This window comes from Phyllostomus hastatus, unplaced genomic scaffold (genome assembly GCF_019186645.2).
Source record: "Phyllostomus hastatus isolate PE091 unplaced genomic scaffold, TTU_PhHast_1.1 phas_scaffold_78, whole genome shotgun sequence".
Taxonomy (NCBI): Eukaryota; Metazoa; Chordata; class Mammalia; order Chiroptera; family Phyllostomidae; genus Phyllostomus; species Phyllostomus hastatus.
In genome coordinates this window covers 98,111,845-98,131,742 of record NW_025334041.1, presented here as the reverse complement: position 1 = coordinate 98,131,742, position 19,898 = coordinate 98,111,845, and the positions used below count along the sequence as shown (strand labels likewise).

The window sequence follows — 19,898 nt, the reverse complement described above, 5'->3', positions numbered from 1 at the left end:
TCCTGGTCTAGACTGTACTTTCTCCAAGGCAAATGCTTACATTCTGATCCTACTAAGGTTCAGACTAAATGTTGACTACTCTTGAGAAGCCCTCTTGACACCGCCTTACTCCACAACACTAAACAAACCTATGCTTCTTTATCACTTTCTTAGCACTTTGACTTCCCCTTTACAATACTGTTTTACAAATAATTATTTGTGTTTCTCAAGAACTGCCTCATTTGTCTCTGAATTGCTGGTGCCTAGCTGCCTTTGTTCCTTCAGTACTTAGCTCAGTATCTGGCATTTAGAACACTCAATAATTACTCGACAAATCATTTTTATATTGCGTCATTATAACTTATAAGAGCTATAAATTATAAACATATGTTTGTTTTTATCTTGAAAGAGTATGTACTCTGACCACTTCTCAGTCAAAAGAGAAGTCCTTAAATAGAAGAGGCAACTAAGAAGTCAAAGTATCTAGGAACACAAACTCTCTAATACCATAACATACTGCTGTTAGAAACAAAACCCAAGGAAGGATGAAAATGTCACAAAGAGCTGAAAGAAATCTTAGAATGTCATATAATTCAAGATAATAATAGAGAATAAGTTGGAACCAATAAATCTAGGCCCTTGCTAACAGCATGCTCTCAAGTATTTCCTGGAATATCACAAATGTTTCTTATTTTCAAGTCCTAACTTACCAACAGGTCCATTCCAAGGAATATCTGATAATGAGAGGGCTAGAGAAGCTTAAACAAAAGAAAAAAAATAAGAGCTGAAATAAAAATATTTCATTGCTTTTAAAATTCAATAGTGGTAATTTTAATCTCTATTTTTATACTTACCACCATTAATTGCTAGGACATCAGGTTCATTAACACCATCTACTGCTAACAAATTACAAAGGACCTGGTACAAGGCAAAAATTCAAAGCACTTAAAATATGCTTGATTTAGACGGATTATCACTTCAGTTAATATCTTGCCCTAAAGTATAGGAGCACTACATGGTTAAAAGCATGGCCTTTATAGTCAAACCCCTTGATTCTGACTATCACTAATTACATGCTTGACCATGGGCAAATTACTGAAATTAAATTTCAAGTTTCCTTATCTTTAAAAGGAAAAATAGTCGCATCTTCCTAAAAGGTCCCTAAGAAAATTACTGGAAATATTGTGTGTAAAGCATTTATAAAACTGGGCATGGTAAAATATTCAGTAAATGTTAGCTATTTCTATTACATAAAAATATTGTTATCTGTTTGTAAGTACAGACAAAACAAGCCAACGAATTCCTTTATACTATGATAAAATGCCTATGTCTTATACTTAAAGTAATTTCTTGAGGCAATGACATTCTTGCAAAGGCATATTTATTTTTATCAAAGAAATAAATAGTTAATGTATATGGGTCATTCTGAAAGAAAACATTCAGAAAGTATGAAAACACAATGAAGCAGAGGTTTAGAGGACTGAGGAATAAAAATGAGTCATAAAGGTAAGGCGTGTTGCCTGTCCTAGCCTCTGTCACTGATGTTACCTACAAGGCCCAACCTGATCTGCCCCCGCCCACCTCAACCACTCTCAACTTTCAAACTCACTAATTTCCTTTTTGCCTCAGGATTTTTGTGCTTCCCTTCCCATCTGTCTGGAATGCTTTCCCCACATTCCTGGGTTGGCTAACTCCTACTTGTAATTCAGGTATCAGCTCAAATTGAAACAACAAATATTAACTTTTTAAAATTATGTTTTAAAAAAAATTTAATGTAAAATGTAGCATCACCAAAATTTCTTTTGTATTCTTTATATAATGTTTAGCCAAAAGGTATTATAGAGATTCATTAAATGATCCTGATAGACCTGGAAACAAATAACCTAAAGGAGACCCTACCTGTGTATCATAAAAGTATCCAGCTGGAAAAAGAGGTCTAATCGAACGATCTGCAAAAAGAGAGAGGGAGAGAGAGAGAGAGAGAGAGAGAGAGAAAGACATTAAAAAAAATTCCCTTGGACAGATTTACTGAAAAGGACAAAGATAAATGTCAATGCTTCAATTAATACACACTATGCCCTAACAACAAAAAATTAGCAAACCAGGCACACTCAAATCTAAAATTGGACAGCAGCTCCTCATTCTGGTTCCACAGGTATCACTTACACAAGCAGAGGAAAGAAACTTAAGAGCAGTAGCAGACTAAAAGAAAATCTTTCCTTAGTATTCTGTGCCTGATGAATGCATATAAATATATACAAATTAACAACTTCTGGGTATAAGAACTATAAAATATAAATGATCCCACAACATTTAAATGTCAAAGATTTCTGCCTTAAGGGAGAGAAAGGGGTTTCAGTGCTCCAGGTGGAGGCTTGGACCAGAGTATGGCAGCGGAAGGGGAAGATTAGAAAGATTTAGGAGAGATAATTGATTGGATTTGGTTGAGGGGGTGGTTAAAGATGAATCCCAGGTTTTTGGCTTGTGTTATAGGTAACACAGAAAAATGAACAAACTTCATTAATTTATTTTCTACTTTATATTATAATCTCTGTTATATATGCAAATGTATTATTTTGTATATATGCAATTTAAAGAATAATAACAATTAAAACTTATCTACCCTTTATGTCACTTGAGAAAAAGTACATATCAACACATGTGAAGTCTTTGAGCTCCCCTCTGTGGTCACATCCCCCAATCCTTTCTCCGTAGAGGTAACCATGATCCTGGATTTTGTTTAATCTTGCCTTTGCTTTTCTTCGTTGTTTCTGTTATATATGTGTCAATTCTTAAAACTATACAGTGATTGGTTTAATGCGCCTGTATTTAATGTGGTTTTGTACTTTATTCTGTTTGGGGTTCATTAAGCTTCTTCAATCCAAAAGGCTTATAGTCTTAGTAAAATTTATAAAAACTTTGAAAAAAAAATGGACGTCAAAGATTTGAAAGATTACAGACACATTTCAGTAGTTGATGAATGTAATGCTTTTAGGAATTACTATGCAAAACATAAAAATGAAACTTACTAGGGACAGATTCAACAGGGTAGAGGCATGGGCCATGGAATTTACGTACTCAATGAGATTCATTCATTTAGTCAACAAATATTTATTGAATATGCCTATTTTGTGCCAGGCAGTATACCAGGTCTAAGGGATTCAGAAGTGAACAAAAAGAAAGTTTTTTTCTCTCTTGGAGCCTGTATTTGAGTGAAGGAATACAGCAGGTAAATAGTCTTAGGCAGTGTTAATGCAATGAAAGAAAACTTAGGAGATATTGTAGAACACAGATGAAAGAGTGGGAAGCTAAAACAGGTATTACAGAGAAAGTTAATGCCTCTCACTATCTTACCTATTACTCTACTTGTAAGGATTTCTTTTTCAGAAGATCCAATTTCTCTTCGAAGATAGTTTGTGGGAATTCTACCTGCAGCAGCAGCCTTCTGTCTATAGTCAACCTGAAGTAGCAACGAGAAGAATGAAGTTCACTGACTGCTTTTTGTAGTAAGAAAACTACTCCCTAAGAACTGTTACGATGATGATAATTCTCGTGAGTTGCAAACAACATATTTTAGACTAGACTAAGAGTGGAGCATATTTTATTTACTTTTACAGTTTTGTATCACTTAGGAAAAGGAAAGCTAATAGAAATGTTTTAGCAAATTGATTATTAAAAAGCCCCCACTACTCTCCACAGTAGCTTATTCTGGTCAGGTCAAACATTTTCTTTTTTTGTATCAACCCTTTTTATAATAGAAAAAAGCTGTAAATTCCTAATGAACTTTTCACTCCAGCAAACATATATTAATACTTATAGACTCATACTAAAAGGAAACCTAGGAAAACAATGCATTCATTGTTTATTCAACATTAAGTACTCATGTACTTCCACTTTTCTTGTCAGCTTCTGAACCCAGACATTCTAAAGTATGCTAACTACTAATATAATTGGTATGAAGCAATCAGTTTAAATTCTTTCAATTACTCATTATCAGAAAACTAGGGAAAATCCTTTATTGTGGGAAGTTAAGACAGTGGACAAAAATACTACAAACTCTACATTTATGCAATATTTACAGTTCAGGTCAACAAGCAAATACTCACCACCAAAGGCATAAACTGGGAAGGCGAAGGTTTTGTTTTACTGACTGCTGTGACCATCACTGCAGTGTCACCTGACTTAGTTAAAGATAAACAACAGAGGTAAATTCCTTTAAAATCAGATATTAACATGTAAGTAGTGACCGAGTGGATCCTCCTCCCTTCAGTTAAATTCAAGTAAAGAGGACTGTTATCCCATGGCCTAGTGACAGTGAAAATAATTCTACAAGTTGTTCAATCTAGATCTCTTCTGCATGATCATGTTCCATATTAGAACAGTCACTGAGCTTTTTAAAAGCAGTAGAATTAAAAGGAAAAAGCCTCATCCAATCACATTTTTATTTCTTATGAGAAAACTTAGGCTACACAAAAGAAAAAAATCCCAAATATTACTATAGAAGAAACCAGTAAGATTACTTTCTCAGGAAAAGCATTATAGAATTTATTAATAGAATAAAATAGAACCCTAACTTTGGAAGAAATCTTAAAAGTCATTTAACATATTCAACCATCTGACTACCCGGTTATTTAGAATAGTTCTGACACTAGAAATGGTCTGAATTTATTTCCAGTGTCATCATTCCAAAAAGTTACATGATGTAAAAATATGCAGTACCAGTCAGTATCCATAAACATTTTTAAAAATGAAAATGTACAAACTGGACTTTTTACCTGCACTACAGCAGAGCCATCTGCAAACCTGGCCAGTTTTCCAGAAGATATTTCCAATTTTCTGTTTAAAAGATAAAAATTCAATAGAAAAAGGATTTAAATCATCAGTTTAATTCCCAGCTTAGTATAAAATAATCAAAGACTCTAACAGATGAACTAAAGGTTACCAGTCCTACAGGACCCCACCAAGCAAATAAACAAGGGATAGAGCTCATAATCATTATTAAAAGTACAAAGAGAATTTAGGAGCTATGTAAGGAAAAATACAGAAACCAAGGCACAGGAGTAATCTGAATGAAAGTATTTTTGGGGTATAGAAACTCTCTTCCTAAATGTTAATTCCCATTTACTACCTACTTTAGTCTCTTCATCCCTTGCCTTGTTGACTAAAGCAGCCTTTTAACACACAAACTGGATCATTTCCCTTCTTAAAATCCTTTAAAGTTTCCCCACTGCTTTCAGGACAATATGTATCCCAAAAATTATCTCCAGAGACCTTCATATTCAACAATGGTGCCAAGACAAGTCAATGGGGGAAGAGTCTTTTCAACCAATGGTGCTGGATAACTGGATATCCATATGCAAAAAAGTTAATGAAGTTGGACCCCTTCCTTATACTATGAATAAAAATTAATTTGAAAGAGACCATAGATCTAAGTATGAAAGCTGAAACTAAATCTCCACAAACTTCTAATTCTTCTTATACATGACATCAAAAACACAAGTGACAAAAGAAAAAATAAACTGGGTTTCATCAAAATTAAAAATTTCCATGCTTCACAGGATATCATAAGGAAAGTAAAAGAAAGGTGGGAGATGTTGAGAGCTGGGGAAGTTATGTGTGTGGGGTGCAGTGGGTGAATGGGAAATCTCTGTACTTTCCCCCTTGATTTTGCTGTGAAACTAATAGTGCTCTAAAAAATAAAGTCTAATTTAAAAAAATGGAAAGAAAACCCACAGAGAAAATATTTGTAAATCAAGGTACTTGTCCCTGGGATATGTAAAGAATTCTCACAACTCAACAAGAAAAAGACAACCCAATTTAAAAAATTGCTAAAGGATCTGGATGTCTCCCCAAAGAAGATCTACAAATGGACAATAAATACATGAAAATATGCTCAAAATCATTAGCCACCAGGGAAATGTAAATCAAAACCACAATGAGCCCTGGCTGGCATAGCTCAGTGGACTGAGCATGGACTGCGAACCAAGGGGTCACCGGTTTGATTCTCAGTCAGGGCACATGCCTGGGTTACAGGTCCCTGGTGGGGCCCACATGAGAGGCAACCACACATTGGTGTCTCTCTCCCTTTCTTTCTCTTTCCCTTCTCCTCTCTCTAAAATAAATAAATAAAAGCTTAAAAAAACAACAACAACCCACAATGAGATACTACTTCCTATGTACTAGGAGAAAGCATTGGTGAGGATGTGGAGAAACTGGAACTCTCATACACTGAAATGTAAAATGGTGTACCTGCTTTGGGAAATAATCTGACCATTCCTCAGAAGGTTAAACATAGAAGTAACATATGACCCAGCAACTGTACTCCTGTATACCCGAAAAATGAAAACATACATTCATGCAAAAATTTGCAAATGAACATTCTTAGCAGCATTATTCTTAATAGCCTCAAAATGGAAATAACCCAATAGTCTACCAACAGACAAATAAATGAAATGTGCTATAATCCATACAATGGAATATTATTCAGCCATTAAAAAGGATACATGCTATAATATGGATAGGCCTTGGAAACATTATGCTAAGTGAAAGAAGGCAGTCACAAATGACAACCTATCATTTGATTTTTTAATAGGAAATGCCTGGGATAGGCAAACACAAACACAAACACAAACACAAAGTATATTAGTGGTTGCCTGGGGCTGTGGCGTCTGGGGACAAATGAGAAGTTACTGCTAATGATAAGAGGTTTCTTTTTTAGGTGATTAAAGTGTTCTTTCTAAAACTGATTATCGGTGATGTTCAGAAATCTCTATGACTATACTAAAAATCATTGAACTGTACATTTTAAACTGTATGGTATAATTCACATACCATACAATTTACCTATTTAAAATGTGTAACTTAATAAAGCTATCTTATACAGTATATGAATTAGGCAGCATTGTCAGCCTTATTTCCCAGTTTCTTCCAAGTGTACAAGGGCTTGAAACAGGCAGGCAAATCCTGTCAGAGTCCATAATTCATGAGAGAGTACTGTGAGGCCAACTACCTCAGTGACTCCTGACGATAATTAGGAAGATGTTCAGACCCATGAGATCAGCCTTAGAAACATTCTAACATAGTCCAGTGCTGAGAAATATATAAGAAAATATACATGCGTGCATACCCCCCTCCCAATTCCCTACCCCAAGTAAGATTACTTTATCCATCACATGTCAAAGGGATGAATGGACAACTCTTAATATTGCCATCCATTATTTTGACAGAAGCCTGAGTTTGTGAAAAGCATGTTTATCTATTCGGTTAGACTCATTTTATTAAGTTTGAAAGTCAGGATAACACGTACATTTGTACTATCAGCCCTGACCTTGAAATGTTATGGAGATTTTTTTTTAACCACAATAAATATCTGAGGAATTCTGGTTGGGTTTCTATTTTTGTTCAATGTGTTGGACATAATGTTATGACATTCCACAATAAGATGGCATCCGCTAATAGATGGAATGATGAGGGGAAGAGATGAGGCTAGAGCTGGAATAGTAGGAGGGGTGAATGTGATGCTCAGAACCAGTCACGCTGTAGCATTAAGCAGACTCCCACAAACCTATAGCTGAAATCAGTGCTTTATGCACAAAACATCTCCAAATACTACATATAAGATGGACAACACATCGGTGTCCTCTGTGACTGTGAATTGGAACTGGTGGTCATGGAACTATATGCAAAGGAGATTTTTGAGCTTTTTAAATGTTGAACTATGTGAGTGAATACCTAATCCAAAAATGCATTTGAAGAAATAAATAGTAAAAATAATAAAATGAACAAGGAGATTCCATTGGTGGAAAGAAGAGTGGGAGAAGGTAGCTCAGGAGGTGGGAAGGGGAAGAGAGGAACCATGTGCCACAGGAAGCAGACCTACAGGGAGATACTTAAAGAACATTTTCAGAAACATCTTCCTTCAGCATCCACCAAAAAAAATTCAGTAATACTAAACTAAACAAACCAAAAATCACCTTTATGACGTAGCCTCTGCTTGTCATTTGGGCTCACCTTCATTGCTAAACTCACATTTCACTTTTTGCTCCAACCAGTGAGTTATTTGTAGCTACTCAAAGGCACTCTCTCACCTCTGCAATTGCACTTGCATTTTCTCTGCTACTTTCTCCTTGCCCTTCAATATTCACTCTCTATGGGAAGCTTTAGCATGGGATAAATATGCCTGTGTTCACTTGATACCCTGTTAGTACCTCTGCCACAGTGATTTTCCCAGGACTATACCTGTGTTTGTTACTTCTTCATACAGAGCCCTATATATAGTAGACATTCAATGAAAGCTTGTTGAAATGAAAATTAAACAGTTGCCTCAAAAGTTACTGTATTAAACACATATCTGAAAAATACCACAATACTATAAAACTTCCTCAGGCACTGTAAATTCACATGATAGCAAATATAAAGTGCATGGTAGTCACCCACTAAATGTTGCAAACATCTTGTAACAAAGATAAAAAAACTTACTCAGCAGTGTTGATACTTATGAATCTAGTTGTGACAACACATGACACAGGTTTAAAAAGAACTAGCTACAAAAGGGCTTTATTTTTTTGACTAATAAATAAAAGATTCAAGGTAGATTATTTATGGAAAATCTGGAGGGCAGGAACTGATTTTGTTGCTTTGAGTCCCTAGTGTCTAGCACATAGTAGGTGTCTGTTGCATGTAATGTTCTGGGGCATTTGTTCAGTCCTTGAAGAATGGAAGAGTACCTTCTCCCTCAAAAAATCAGAATTGAAGAATGCCAGAGGTGGAAAAAGCCTTATAGATCATCTGGTCTAGAGGTCAACAAACTATACCCTGTTTCTGTACAACCTTTCAGCTAAGGATCTGTCTGTATATTTAAAGGATCTGTACACACACACGAAAATGTGACAGACAGTATGCAGCCCACAAAGTCTAAACTAATTACTATTTGGTCGCTTACGGAAAAAGTTGGCAGACTCTTGATCTAGTCCAGTCTTCTCATTTTGTGAATAAGAAGGTAAAGTAATTTGTTCAAGATCAATCATTCAGTAGGTTAAGGGAGAAAGGCCTTGGTTTAAAGCCAGATGTTTTGGTTTTTCATATGAACTAGGGTAAAAATAATTTTTTAAATATTTTATTTATTTATTTATTTATTTAGTTTTAGAGAGGGAAGGGAGGGAGAAAAAGAGAGAGAGAAACATCAATGTGCGGTTGCTGGGGGCCGTGGCCTGCAACCCAAGCATGTGCCCTGACTGGGAATAGAACCTGCGACACTTTGGTTCACAGCCCGCGCTCAGTCCACTGAGCTAAGCCAGCCAGGGCTAGGATAAAAATAATTTTTTAAGTACGTGTAAAAAATGTGTGTGTATGTGTATGTGTACATATAACAGACATTAACAGTTTCATTTCTTTTAAAAATGATTCAAACAGAATCTTTTAAACTAATTTTAGACGTGAATTCTGGCAACAGAACCCTGGAAAAAGTACGGGGTTTGCAACAGAGTAGTTCAAAATTTAGTCTCATAGTATTGGCTTTGTTGACTCTTGGAAAGTTAACCATTACTGAACCTCTGCTTTCTTAACTATAAAAATGGGTGTAAGAGTACCTTTACTGCAGGTTTTTAAAGAGTGTATCATATGACTGGCGTTTCCTTCATACTCAGGGTCATACTGGCTACGCTCTTAGGAAAGAAAATGGGCTGCATGACGTACGCATCCACTGTCAGCTCATTATCCTGAGGTGGGATGTTTCATATTTCAGGGTCCAGGACTCCTCGAAATTGCAGAGAATGGAAGTCAGCTGGTCAGACTCAGGTGAAGAAGGGAAGCCCGCAACAGGGCAGGATGGAGAGCCACAAAGCAAAGGACACGAGTCTGAGACAGAGAGAGACAGACTCCAAACCCGGAAAGGGAAACTTGGAATTTAGGTTTGGAGTTAAAGAGGGGAAAGAGACCTGGGTTGCCAGACTCCTACCCTGAGAGATGAATGTATTTGTGCTGGCCAGACAGAATGCCTTGTGAAAGGGCAAAGAATGCACGTCGTTCCTTACCTGTTGCCTAAGTCCACGGTCACGGCACGAGATCCCGCGCCACCCCATAGTGCTCGCACTTGCAACTGCGTTAGTGCCCGATTCCGGCCGGGCAGACGGAGGGGACTGTCGCCCAGCGGCCGGAGCCGGAGGCAAGAGCAGCAATGCCTGCAAGCCGCCATGACACCCGGCACGCGGTCAGCCCGGGCTGCGGTCTGATTGGCTCACTTTGCGGATGGTGGGGCGGAGTCTGTTGCAGTTTCGTTTCCTTAGCGCCGGGGAAACTCTGGGGCCTGGGATACCCTGGCCGCTTTCTACGAGAGCCAGAGAGGGTCAAACCTATTTGAATGAGGTTGTGACAACCGACCTTTCTTCTGAATATTTGCCAATGAAAGGCAATAAGAAAAATAATGGGCTTTTTTGGGCAATCGTTTAAAAGAAAGTTCTACAATAATATGTTAAATAAGTAGAGTAAATATATGATATATGGAGTAGTAATAGAAGTCATTAGAGAACACATTATTGTTATTTGGCTTCTGTGAGTTGAGAATTAGGAGAACTTTTGTGGTGGACCCCACATAGCAAGAGATCTTCATCTCCCCACTGTGCCCTGGTGTTTACTTTATAAATTTCACACAACAAACATATTACTGCTTTATGTTAATTTATTTTAGTAAGTTAATTTATTTTTGATCTATATCATTTTAGGTATCTTTATATCATAATTTCTGATTCATCTTCATTTTCATTGTTACTCTTTAGCAATTTATTTCACTGCCCCTTTAATTTAAATGTTAATATTTTCTAGGCCCAACTCAATTTTGGAAAATATTTCTGAAATTTGAGTTTGATAAATTTTAAGGAGTGGATAAATTTCTCTCACCCCTCCTAATCCAGGCCATTGGAAAAATCTTTATGTCGTTCCTTGAATGAATCAATTATTATTATTATTTTTAATCATGAGAGCCATATTTGTCTTTTAAGGTTATAAACCCCTTCCCCCAAAGAAACTGGAACAACAAAATGCAACACACACTCAGACATGATTTTAAGAACTAAAAATGTTGAACTCCAAATAGACAAATGATTTGGTGACAAAGCAGCTACTTGACACCTTGCTTTCATGATCTATTGTCACTGATTTGAACTTTCTATATCAGTAGAAGGTATTACTACTAACTCTATTTATGGCTATTCAGTGTTAAGGTATTTTTTGCCTCTTCCTCTACCTTTGATTTTACTTTATGTTGCAGCAGTATTTTCAAGACCAATCCATTGAAACCTGTGATAATGACAAATCTATCAGAATCTATTTGCCAAAATTCAACATGACTTTGGGTTTATAAAATAACAATACTAAATCACCTTTTGGCAATGTACTTAATACTGTATAATCATTTTCATTCAGGCAGTATTGCCTAATAGTTTAGAGCATAGACGTGAAGTTAGTCCTAAGTGGTCCCAGTCTTGGCTCTGTCATTTACTTGTCTGTTCCTATCTCTCTAAGCCTCAGTTTCCCCATCTATAGAAGTGGATAATGATATGAATCTCAAAGGGTTTTTGTAAAGATTAAACATGACAAAGGTTGTAAGGTGTTTATCGCAGTATCTGGCACATCGTCAGCACTCCAAGTTGTGGTAGATACAATTTGGATCTAACCTTTTCTTAATTTTCCCTCTAGTTTTCTTTATTCGAAATACTTAATAATCTTCTTCCCTTCAGACCCTCACAGATCAGTTAGCTTTCATCCAACTGGAAATGCTGGAGAGCAGCATTTATACATTAAGCCCACCTGTTTCCTCACACCCATCCAAAATAGTTGAAATGGCAGTAATTGAATCATAAAGGCAAATGTTGATACTGAAATCTTGTGGTAGAGCTTTGTTATGAAGTAGTCATACAGGTGATTCAGACTATGTTTATATTAAACATTTGAAGAATAACAAAAAAGCAAAAATATTAAAAGTTGAAATTCTTGTGGTTGTAACTACTGAAGCATTATCTATGAGGTTTGATCTGAGATGTCACAGTCTAGAAGTATAGTTCTTCCAATTATATTTTGACAGACAAAATATAATTTAAAAGGAACTTCTTTACCTATAACTCTAGAAGGACATTAAAGGTAAATCTAATTAAACACAACAGAAATGTTTCTCAGATCTTTTTTTTTCTTTAAACTTCAGCGAACCTGCATCAAAATGGTTACACTCTGAGTAGCAATTTTAAGTAAAACATCATTACATTATATTGTGAATTAAAATTTAACTTGGCTTGTAGTTTGGTTTAGACCCTATATAAGGAGTTTTTATGTCTTGTAATGTATATGTACACATTTAAGGAACATAATAAAAAGTATCAGCAAACACTGAGAGGGTCCATGAAAATTTTTTCTCTGAAAGAATGTAGCATACCCAACTTTAAGAAAGATAGCCTTCACCATTGCCAGAGGGATCTTTCTAAATCACAAACCTAGTTGTGTCTTCATCCTAATTAAATTTCTTCAGTGGCTTCTTAAATCCTTAATCTACAGAATAAAGTCAAAACTACTTTGTGAGGACTATAAATATTTCCTGTAGCAACTCATTAATTTTGACTTATTACTCTACTGCTTTCCTTCCCTCTCCTCATTTTATACTCCCAGTAAGCTGAACCACTTGTTCCCCTCTGACACACCACCTTGTCTCCTGACTGTGTCTTTGCATGTATGGTTCTTTCTCCTCGGCACACATTCCCTCCCATGTGTCATTTGGGGCTCAACTTCAATACTATCCTCTCTTACTTGCCCGGGCTGCCTTCTGGCTACACTCTATGTCTGTCCTTCCACTTTCTTGATAAATCCATATAGCCATTACAGCATCCCTGGAGATGCGTGTGGTAGTGGATATTTCATAGTGGTTAAAAATGCTAGCTCTGGCATGATATAGGTTGGAAACTCACCTGTGTCACATATTATTCTTGGTAAGTTGCTTACCCTTCCTATGACTCAGATTCCTCATTTGTAAAATGAGAATAATAATAATAATACCTGCCTCTCAGGGTTGTTATACGGATTTAAATGCAATTTTATTTTTTTTGGAGCTAAGCGTAATCCCTAGCACATAGAAATAAGGTGTTATAATATGGGGTGGAGCAAAAGTAAGTTTTTTTTTTGATTGGTTTAATCTTTATTGTGTTTTTCCATTGCCATTTAGTCCCCTTTTACCCCAATTCCAAGCAATTATGACACTCCTGTCAATGTCCATGAGTTCTTTTTCTTTTTTGTTCAATCCCTCTAACCCCTAAACTACAACCCCCACAACTAGCTGTCATCTGCTCTCCATCTATGAGTCTGTCCTCGTTTTCCTTGTTAGTTCAGTTTGTTCATTAGATTCCCTACTTGAGTGACATCCTGTGGTACTAGTCTTTCCCTGACTGGCTTATTTCATTTAGCATAATGTTTTCCAGGTCCATCCATATTGTCACAAAAGGTAAAATTGTCTTTTTTTTATGGCCAAGAATTGGCCAAGAAATATGGCCAAGAAATGGAAAGAATTGTTTTTCCATTATGTAAATGTTCCATAGTTGTTTTACCCACTGATCTACTGATGGACACTTGGGCTGCTTTTATACCTTGGTGATTGTAAATAATACTGCAATGAAATGGAAGTGCTTATGTTCTTTCAAATCAGTGCTTTGGGTCCCTTTGGATATATTACCTGAAGTGGGATAGCTGGATCAAAAGACAGATCCATTTTTAATATTTTGGGACTCTGAGCTTCCTGGACTTGTGTGTCTTTTCCTTTCACCAGATTAGAAATGTTTTTGGTCATTATTTCTTCAAATAGGTTCTCCATCACTTGCTTACTCTCTTTTCCTTCTGGTATTCCCATGATGCAAATGTTGTTACACTTCATCCTGTCTATAATGCTTAAGCTGTATGCATTTTATGAATTCTTTTTTCTTCTTGCTGCTCTGCCTATTTTTTTCCTACCTTGTCTTCCAAGTCACTGATTTAATCCTTGGCTCCATCTAACCTACTGTTTATTCCTTCCAGTGTATTATTTATTTCAGATATTGCAGTCTTTATTTCTGACTGGTCCTTTTTTATGGTCTCTACATTTTTTTTCACACAGTTGTGTATCCTTATAATCATTACTCTAAACTCTCTAGCTGATGAATTGCTTGCCTCCATTTCATCTAGTTCTTGTTATGGAGAATTCTCTTGTTCTTTCACTTTTGGTCTGTTTCTTTGTTTTCCCATTTTTACTATGTTGTATTATCCCCCTTAGCTGAGAAACTAATCAGCTGTTGAACTGATCAGTTGTTAAACTAACCAAGCTGTAAGCAGCTGGGCTTAACCTCCATAGGGTGGGGCAGAGTAGTTTATGCAGGCAGGGCTATTGTTTCCCTTCAGGCTGATGCTACTTGGAGAGGAGTGTTTTGCCTGAGAAAGATGGCTCCTGCAGTATGGGGAATGACTCAGCAGAGGAATCCTGGTGGCTGTTCCTTCAGTGCTCTCCCAAGAGCCACCAATCCCAATCTCTCCTCACACATCTCTAGTGCACTCTGCTCTCCCTCTGCCAGAGCCCAGGATAAGTGGCTGCAAATGAAATTTTTTGTGTTGGCCTTTTGAGAGGCTCTCTGCATCTCTGGTCTTCTCTCCCTTGCAGATAGAAACCCTGCTGCTTTTTCACAGCTGGATGTTATCTGGGTTCCTTTTTGGCTCTGGTACTGTAGGCTAGGGAGCCAGCTTGGGGTTTAGACCCCACGCTTCTCAGAGGGAACCTCCAGGCCACTGAAATATCCCTCTGAAGCTTCAGCTGCCACCCATGAGAGCCCAGATAGTCCTCTTGTGCCTCCTCCACAGTCATTACCAGTCTTGTTGTGGTGAAGTGGTTTCTTCTGTTTGTCCTTGGTTATAAGGCTTCTCTCCAGCAAGTGTCCAGTTGTTTTTTCAGGATGATTTCTCTATAGTTTAGTTGTAATTTCAGATTGGTTGTAGGAGGAGGTTAGTGTACCTTCTACTTACTCCTTTGCCACCTTGGATCTCCTCCAAAGTAGTTTGAGAGTTGTTTGTATGGGAAATAATACAACAATTAATAAAAACTAATTTACAAGAATAAACTCTGTGTTTCGCATAGTCACAACTGTAAACCTACTTTTGCCCATGTTTATTTAATATGTTTTATGACAGGTACTATGCTAGGTTCAGGGGAGATAATCATATCAAGACAGTCAGAGAGCATAATAATCCCTTTATGGAGCTTGCAGTCTAGTATGAGAGACAAAAAAAAATAACCAAATTAATAGACAGAAAAATAGAGTTTATTTATAAAAAAATAATGCTAAGAAGGAAATAACCTAGGTACAAAGATAGGGGATAGTGGCAGGAGGGTGAACTTCAAATAAGGTGGCTAGGGAAAGCCTTCTTGAAGATGAAACATCTAAGCCCCCCAAAGGATGAGGAGATAGCTTCTGAAACATGGAGGCCAGGTGAATGCAACAGGTTGGGAGCAGAGGGTTACCCCAGAGTCAGGAAGGTTTTTGCTTTCATGAGGACTAGGAAAAGACAGTGTGGCTAGAGAGTAGTAAGCAGGAATTTGGCAAAAAGATGAGGTAGGGGAGGAAGGCACTGGAAAGTTTAAAAAAGGAAGTAGCATGATCTAGTCTACATTTTAATATGGGCCCTTTGGCTGCCAAGACCAGAATGGATTGGAGGAGGGCAAGAGAGGAATGTGGGGATCAGGAGTAATGTGGCAAGAGTGACAAGGAGAAAGGATGGATGGATTTGGGATATATTTTAGTGTTGGAATTGTAGGATTTGTTCATTAATTGGACACTGAGAGAGAGAGAGAGGAATTAAGATGATTAACATGCTTAGATGGCTTGTAAATGCAGTGTCAGAGACACCCAAGAGCAGCTGTCAAAATGGTTCCATCTGAGTGTCGTATCCAAGGAGAGGACTAGAGTAATATAAATGTACGAGTGATCAGCGTACCAAGGGTATCACAAGCCATGGAAACACAGATATTACCTAGAGAGAAGGTAAAAAGAAAAGAGGAGAAGGCCTGGGTCTGAGTTCTGTGGAGGGAGAGGCTGCCAGATCTATGGAGATGGAGTCAGTGTTGATGCAAGAGGAAAGTTAGGTTGTATTGCATTGGTTATTTTCCATTTACACCCCCTCTATCCATTCTCTACCCTTCTTGGTTCTGGTCTGTGCCACAGGGATTGATTTATGGATTGCAACACTCCAGAGCCTGCAACACTCCTGGCCCTCTGAGTTTTGGTTGGGTCAGCCATTGGGAGACACCAGCTGGAGGTCAGGGGGCAAGGGAAGAGAGAAACTTAAAATACAAATCCATAATTCTTTTATGTGTGGCAGTGACTGCATTCATCTGTCACTAGAGCACCTGCCAGGTGGCCCTGCTTACTTGGTGCTATCTCTCCAATTACACTGTTTCTTCTTGCTGCTTCAGGGCTTAACAGTTTTCCACTGTTGCTCCTTTTTCAGCGTCTTAGCATTCTTCATTGTTAGCTTCAGAATCTGCCTTCCTGTCTGTAAATAGTCCTTTCATTAAATTTGCTTCAGAACTTATCTGAGTTTCCTGCTTCCTGCTTTCTTTTACACTGCTCCTCAGAGAGGGTACCTCTCCATACTCTTTTCTCTTTCCCATCAGTAGAAACTATTTCTTGTTACTAGAAGCTTGTTACCCTGGAGGTGGGAGGTGAGGGGCATGATGTTTTCTGCTGTTCTGATTAACCAACCTTTCAGTCTTAGAAAGGTACTGTGTGCCTGCATGTTGGGTGGAATAGCATTCTCAGTGCTCCTGGCTCTCTTGCTACTGTTACTCTGGATCCAGCATGTAGTCTGCCCTTCCCCAGAGGTAAAGGGTTCCTTCTCCCATCTGCAATAGGTTTTCACAGTGTCTCAAGGGTGGCAGTATTAGTTACCTTCCCACAGCACATTAGGCCTATATTTCTATGGAGTGATACAGCAGAAAGATCTAGTGGGGCTTCTGATTTTCTCACATCAGCTGTTGTCCTCCTTTCCAGGCAATGTGAGGGACACTTTCTCAGGACACTTGCTGTTACCCTAGTCTTTTTTTTTTTTGTGAGCACTCGGTAAAGCCCACAGAGAAGAGCCTGTGAATGGTTGTGAGTTCCTCTTATGCGTGCAGTCCTCAGGGGTTCTATATTCTCTCAGTAGCCCACACCTGGCTTTTAGAAAGTGGTTTAAAAATATAGTTGAATTCTTCTTACCAATGTTTGTTGGTGACTGTTCCTGGTAAGAGAAAATTCATTTCCTGTCTCTCTTTGGAAGCTCTTATTTTTCTTCAGATTTCATATTACTTGATTGCTCTGTCACTCTAAGTCTCTGATGGGTTCTGGAAGAGCTGTGAATTTTCGGATTGTCTGGCTTTGTTGTTACAGTTGTTATTTTTATGACTGTTTAAAGGTGGGATGCTCTTCCCAGATTTCTGTTTGCTAATCAGGAAGCCAGAAGTCTCACATATAGTTCAAGACCTCTCTCTGTTCCACTTGTCCAGAAAAGTGAAGTAAAGGTACAATTTGTTCTTTCACTTTTTTTTTTATTTGTTTAGCTTTGTCCTGCCTCTATAATCCCAGGATTGGGACATGGGAGGAGAGAGTAGAAGAGGGATGATAGAATTCAATTTCTGTAGCCAATGGAGTTCTTACTTGATTGACACTGGCTGGTTTTCACCTCCACCATTACAGCAGATATCCAAAGACTGGCTATGATATAGGGTGTATTTGTGGGTTGGCTGGTGACCTATGCTGGGATCACCAAACTACACAGTTGGTTTATGTGGGTCCTCTCTAGGTGACTTTTTGTGATTTTCCTAGCTACTGCTCCTGGTGGTCTGCAGCACAGCTTTTTACTGCTAAGATGTTCATGTCTTGACTCTTAGCTCTCTTGGGTGGAATGCCATCAAAATGGTGCTTTCTCTCTGTCTCTCTGTCTGTCTCTCTGTCTGTCTGTCTCTCTCTCTGCCATGTGAGGACACAGGGAGAAGGAGGTCATTTACCAGCCAAGAAGAGAGTTCTAACCGGGAACCAATCCTGCTGAACCTTGATCTGGGACTTCTACACTCCAGAACTATGAAAAACACATATCTGTTGTTTAATCCACCCTGTCTATAGTATTTTATTATGGCAGCTTAAGCTGAGACACTACGCATGAATGACAGAGGGAGAGGGGAGCAAAAGAGTTGTGTATAGTTGCAGAGGAATTACTATAGAGATGGAACTGCGGAATCTAGGCTGAAAAAGTAGCTCCAAATATGAAGCCAAGTGAATGTTTATGAACAGTGAGAACTGTGGGATAATTGGATTGAAAGTTGAATATAGCAGTGGGAAGAAAAGATGGTGGTTGTTTATAAGGTTCACTCATGTTGTAGCACACATCAGTATGTCATTAGTTTTCATGACCAAGTAATATTTTATTATATGGATATACCACATTTTGTTTGTCCATTTACCAGTTAATGGATATTTGGGCCATTTTTGGGTAAGTGAATCAATACTGTTTTTTTTTTTTGAGTGAATTTGTTATGGGCTTCTGACATTGGCATTTAAAATAGTTCCAAATAATACATGGTGGGTGTGTATGTATATAATGAAGTAGTTGATATTATGTACCCTCACATATGCCACTTTGGACTAAGAATTATTTTGAGCTGAAGGAAATTGAGGATCAACAAGTACAGGAAGAGTTCTTTGCCTTCTCCTTATATGCCTAAAAGTAGGCCGTAGATCTCCCTTTGCGAAGGTGACTCCAAATTCCCCCCTGCTCCGCTACCAGGATGAGGAGAGTGGCTGTGTCACTGGAGAGGGAGGGCCGCCCCTCAGAGGAGTCTGCATAAACAAACTTTACTAGAATAACTTACATTAGCTTTTGTCATGCACTCGTTGTATTTCCTAGTCACTTTGTCACAATTTATTGCCCCTAAAAGCCCACATTGAATATCGTTACAACATCATACAACTTATTAGAATTGTGGTACTGGAAATTAACTCAGATTATTTCTAGTGTTAGATCCTTTCCAGATAATCAGGGAATTAGAGGCTGGATACATCCCATGAAGCCCTCACCCCTCTTCCCTTTGTCCAGTTGCTTCTCTACAATTCATTGCCCTTTGTCTAGTCCAGGGGTGTCAGACTCATTTTCACTGGGGGCCACATCAGCCTTGTGGTTGCCTTCAAAGGGAGGCATCTAAATGTAATTTTAGCTCCTCAACAGTTAAGGAAGTTCCATTTATACAGCCCTAAAATTATTTTGGCCCTTTGCAGGCAACATCGAGACTGATGTGGACCCCAGTGAAAATGAGTTTGACACCCCTGGTCTAGCTGCTTCTCTACAATTTATTGCCCTTTCTTACTTCTTTCCTGTGAAGTCCCTGTGCAGTCAAAAATATGAACTTCAATGAAATCTGTATGCCTTTTTTCTTGTTAATCTTTCATCATTTTAATTCACAAGCCTCCAGTGCTGCACATAAGAGGGTAGAAGGAACATTTAAGAAAATGCCTCTTCCCCATTGTCATAGATTCATCAAGAAAGCTGTAACTGACCCACGTTTTTTTGCTATAAGGAAAGCAATAAGAGGGTAAAGTCAGCATATTTCTCTCCTTTGGAATGCTCACCCAGACTTGTGGAACAGGTAGCAGACATCTCTATCTTTCCCAGGAACAAAGTGAATTGAGTAGTTTTGGGCTCTGGGTCATTTGGATAACTAAAAACTCCCACCTTTAGGCAGAGAGGGTCAAGGATAGATAATTCATGGGCAATATTTGCTGCTACATTTTTGGAGAATAAGGGATAGTAAAACCTCTTTCAGCTGACTTTGTCTCTCGGTGTACTGAAATTTCCCTCCATCCCCCTACCCCCTCAAAAAAAATCAGAAAGAGGTC

General features: G+C 38.0%; 1 protein-coding gene across 1 annotated transcript in view; it reads right to left on the bottom strand.

Annotated features, from left to right (window-relative positions):
- PNPT1 (polyribonucleotide nucleotidyltransferase 1) overlaps positions 1 to 10,186 on the bottom strand; it is a 50,400-nt gene extending 40,214 nt beyond the window's left edge. Inside the window, exons 1-7 of the mRNA XM_045827860.1 lie at positions 10,011 to 10,186; positions 4,755 to 4,815; positions 4,086 to 4,160; positions 3,334 to 3,439; positions 1,879 to 1,928; positions 834 to 897; positions 690 to 737 (exon numbers count right to left, since the gene is read on the bottom strand). Coding sequence (XP_045683816.1) covers positions 690 to 737; positions 834 to 897; positions 1,879 to 1,928; positions 3,334 to 3,439; positions 4,086 to 4,160; positions 4,755 to 4,815; positions 10,011 to 10,171 — 565 coding nt within the window. The 5' untranslated portion in view covers positions 10,172 to 10,186. The remainder of the gene's footprint in view (positions 1 to 689; positions 738 to 833; positions 898 to 1,878; positions 1,929 to 3,333; positions 3,440 to 4,085; positions 4,161 to 4,754; positions 4,816 to 10,010) is intronic.
- Between the last annotated feature and the right edge of the window lie 9,712 nt (positions 10,187 to 19,898).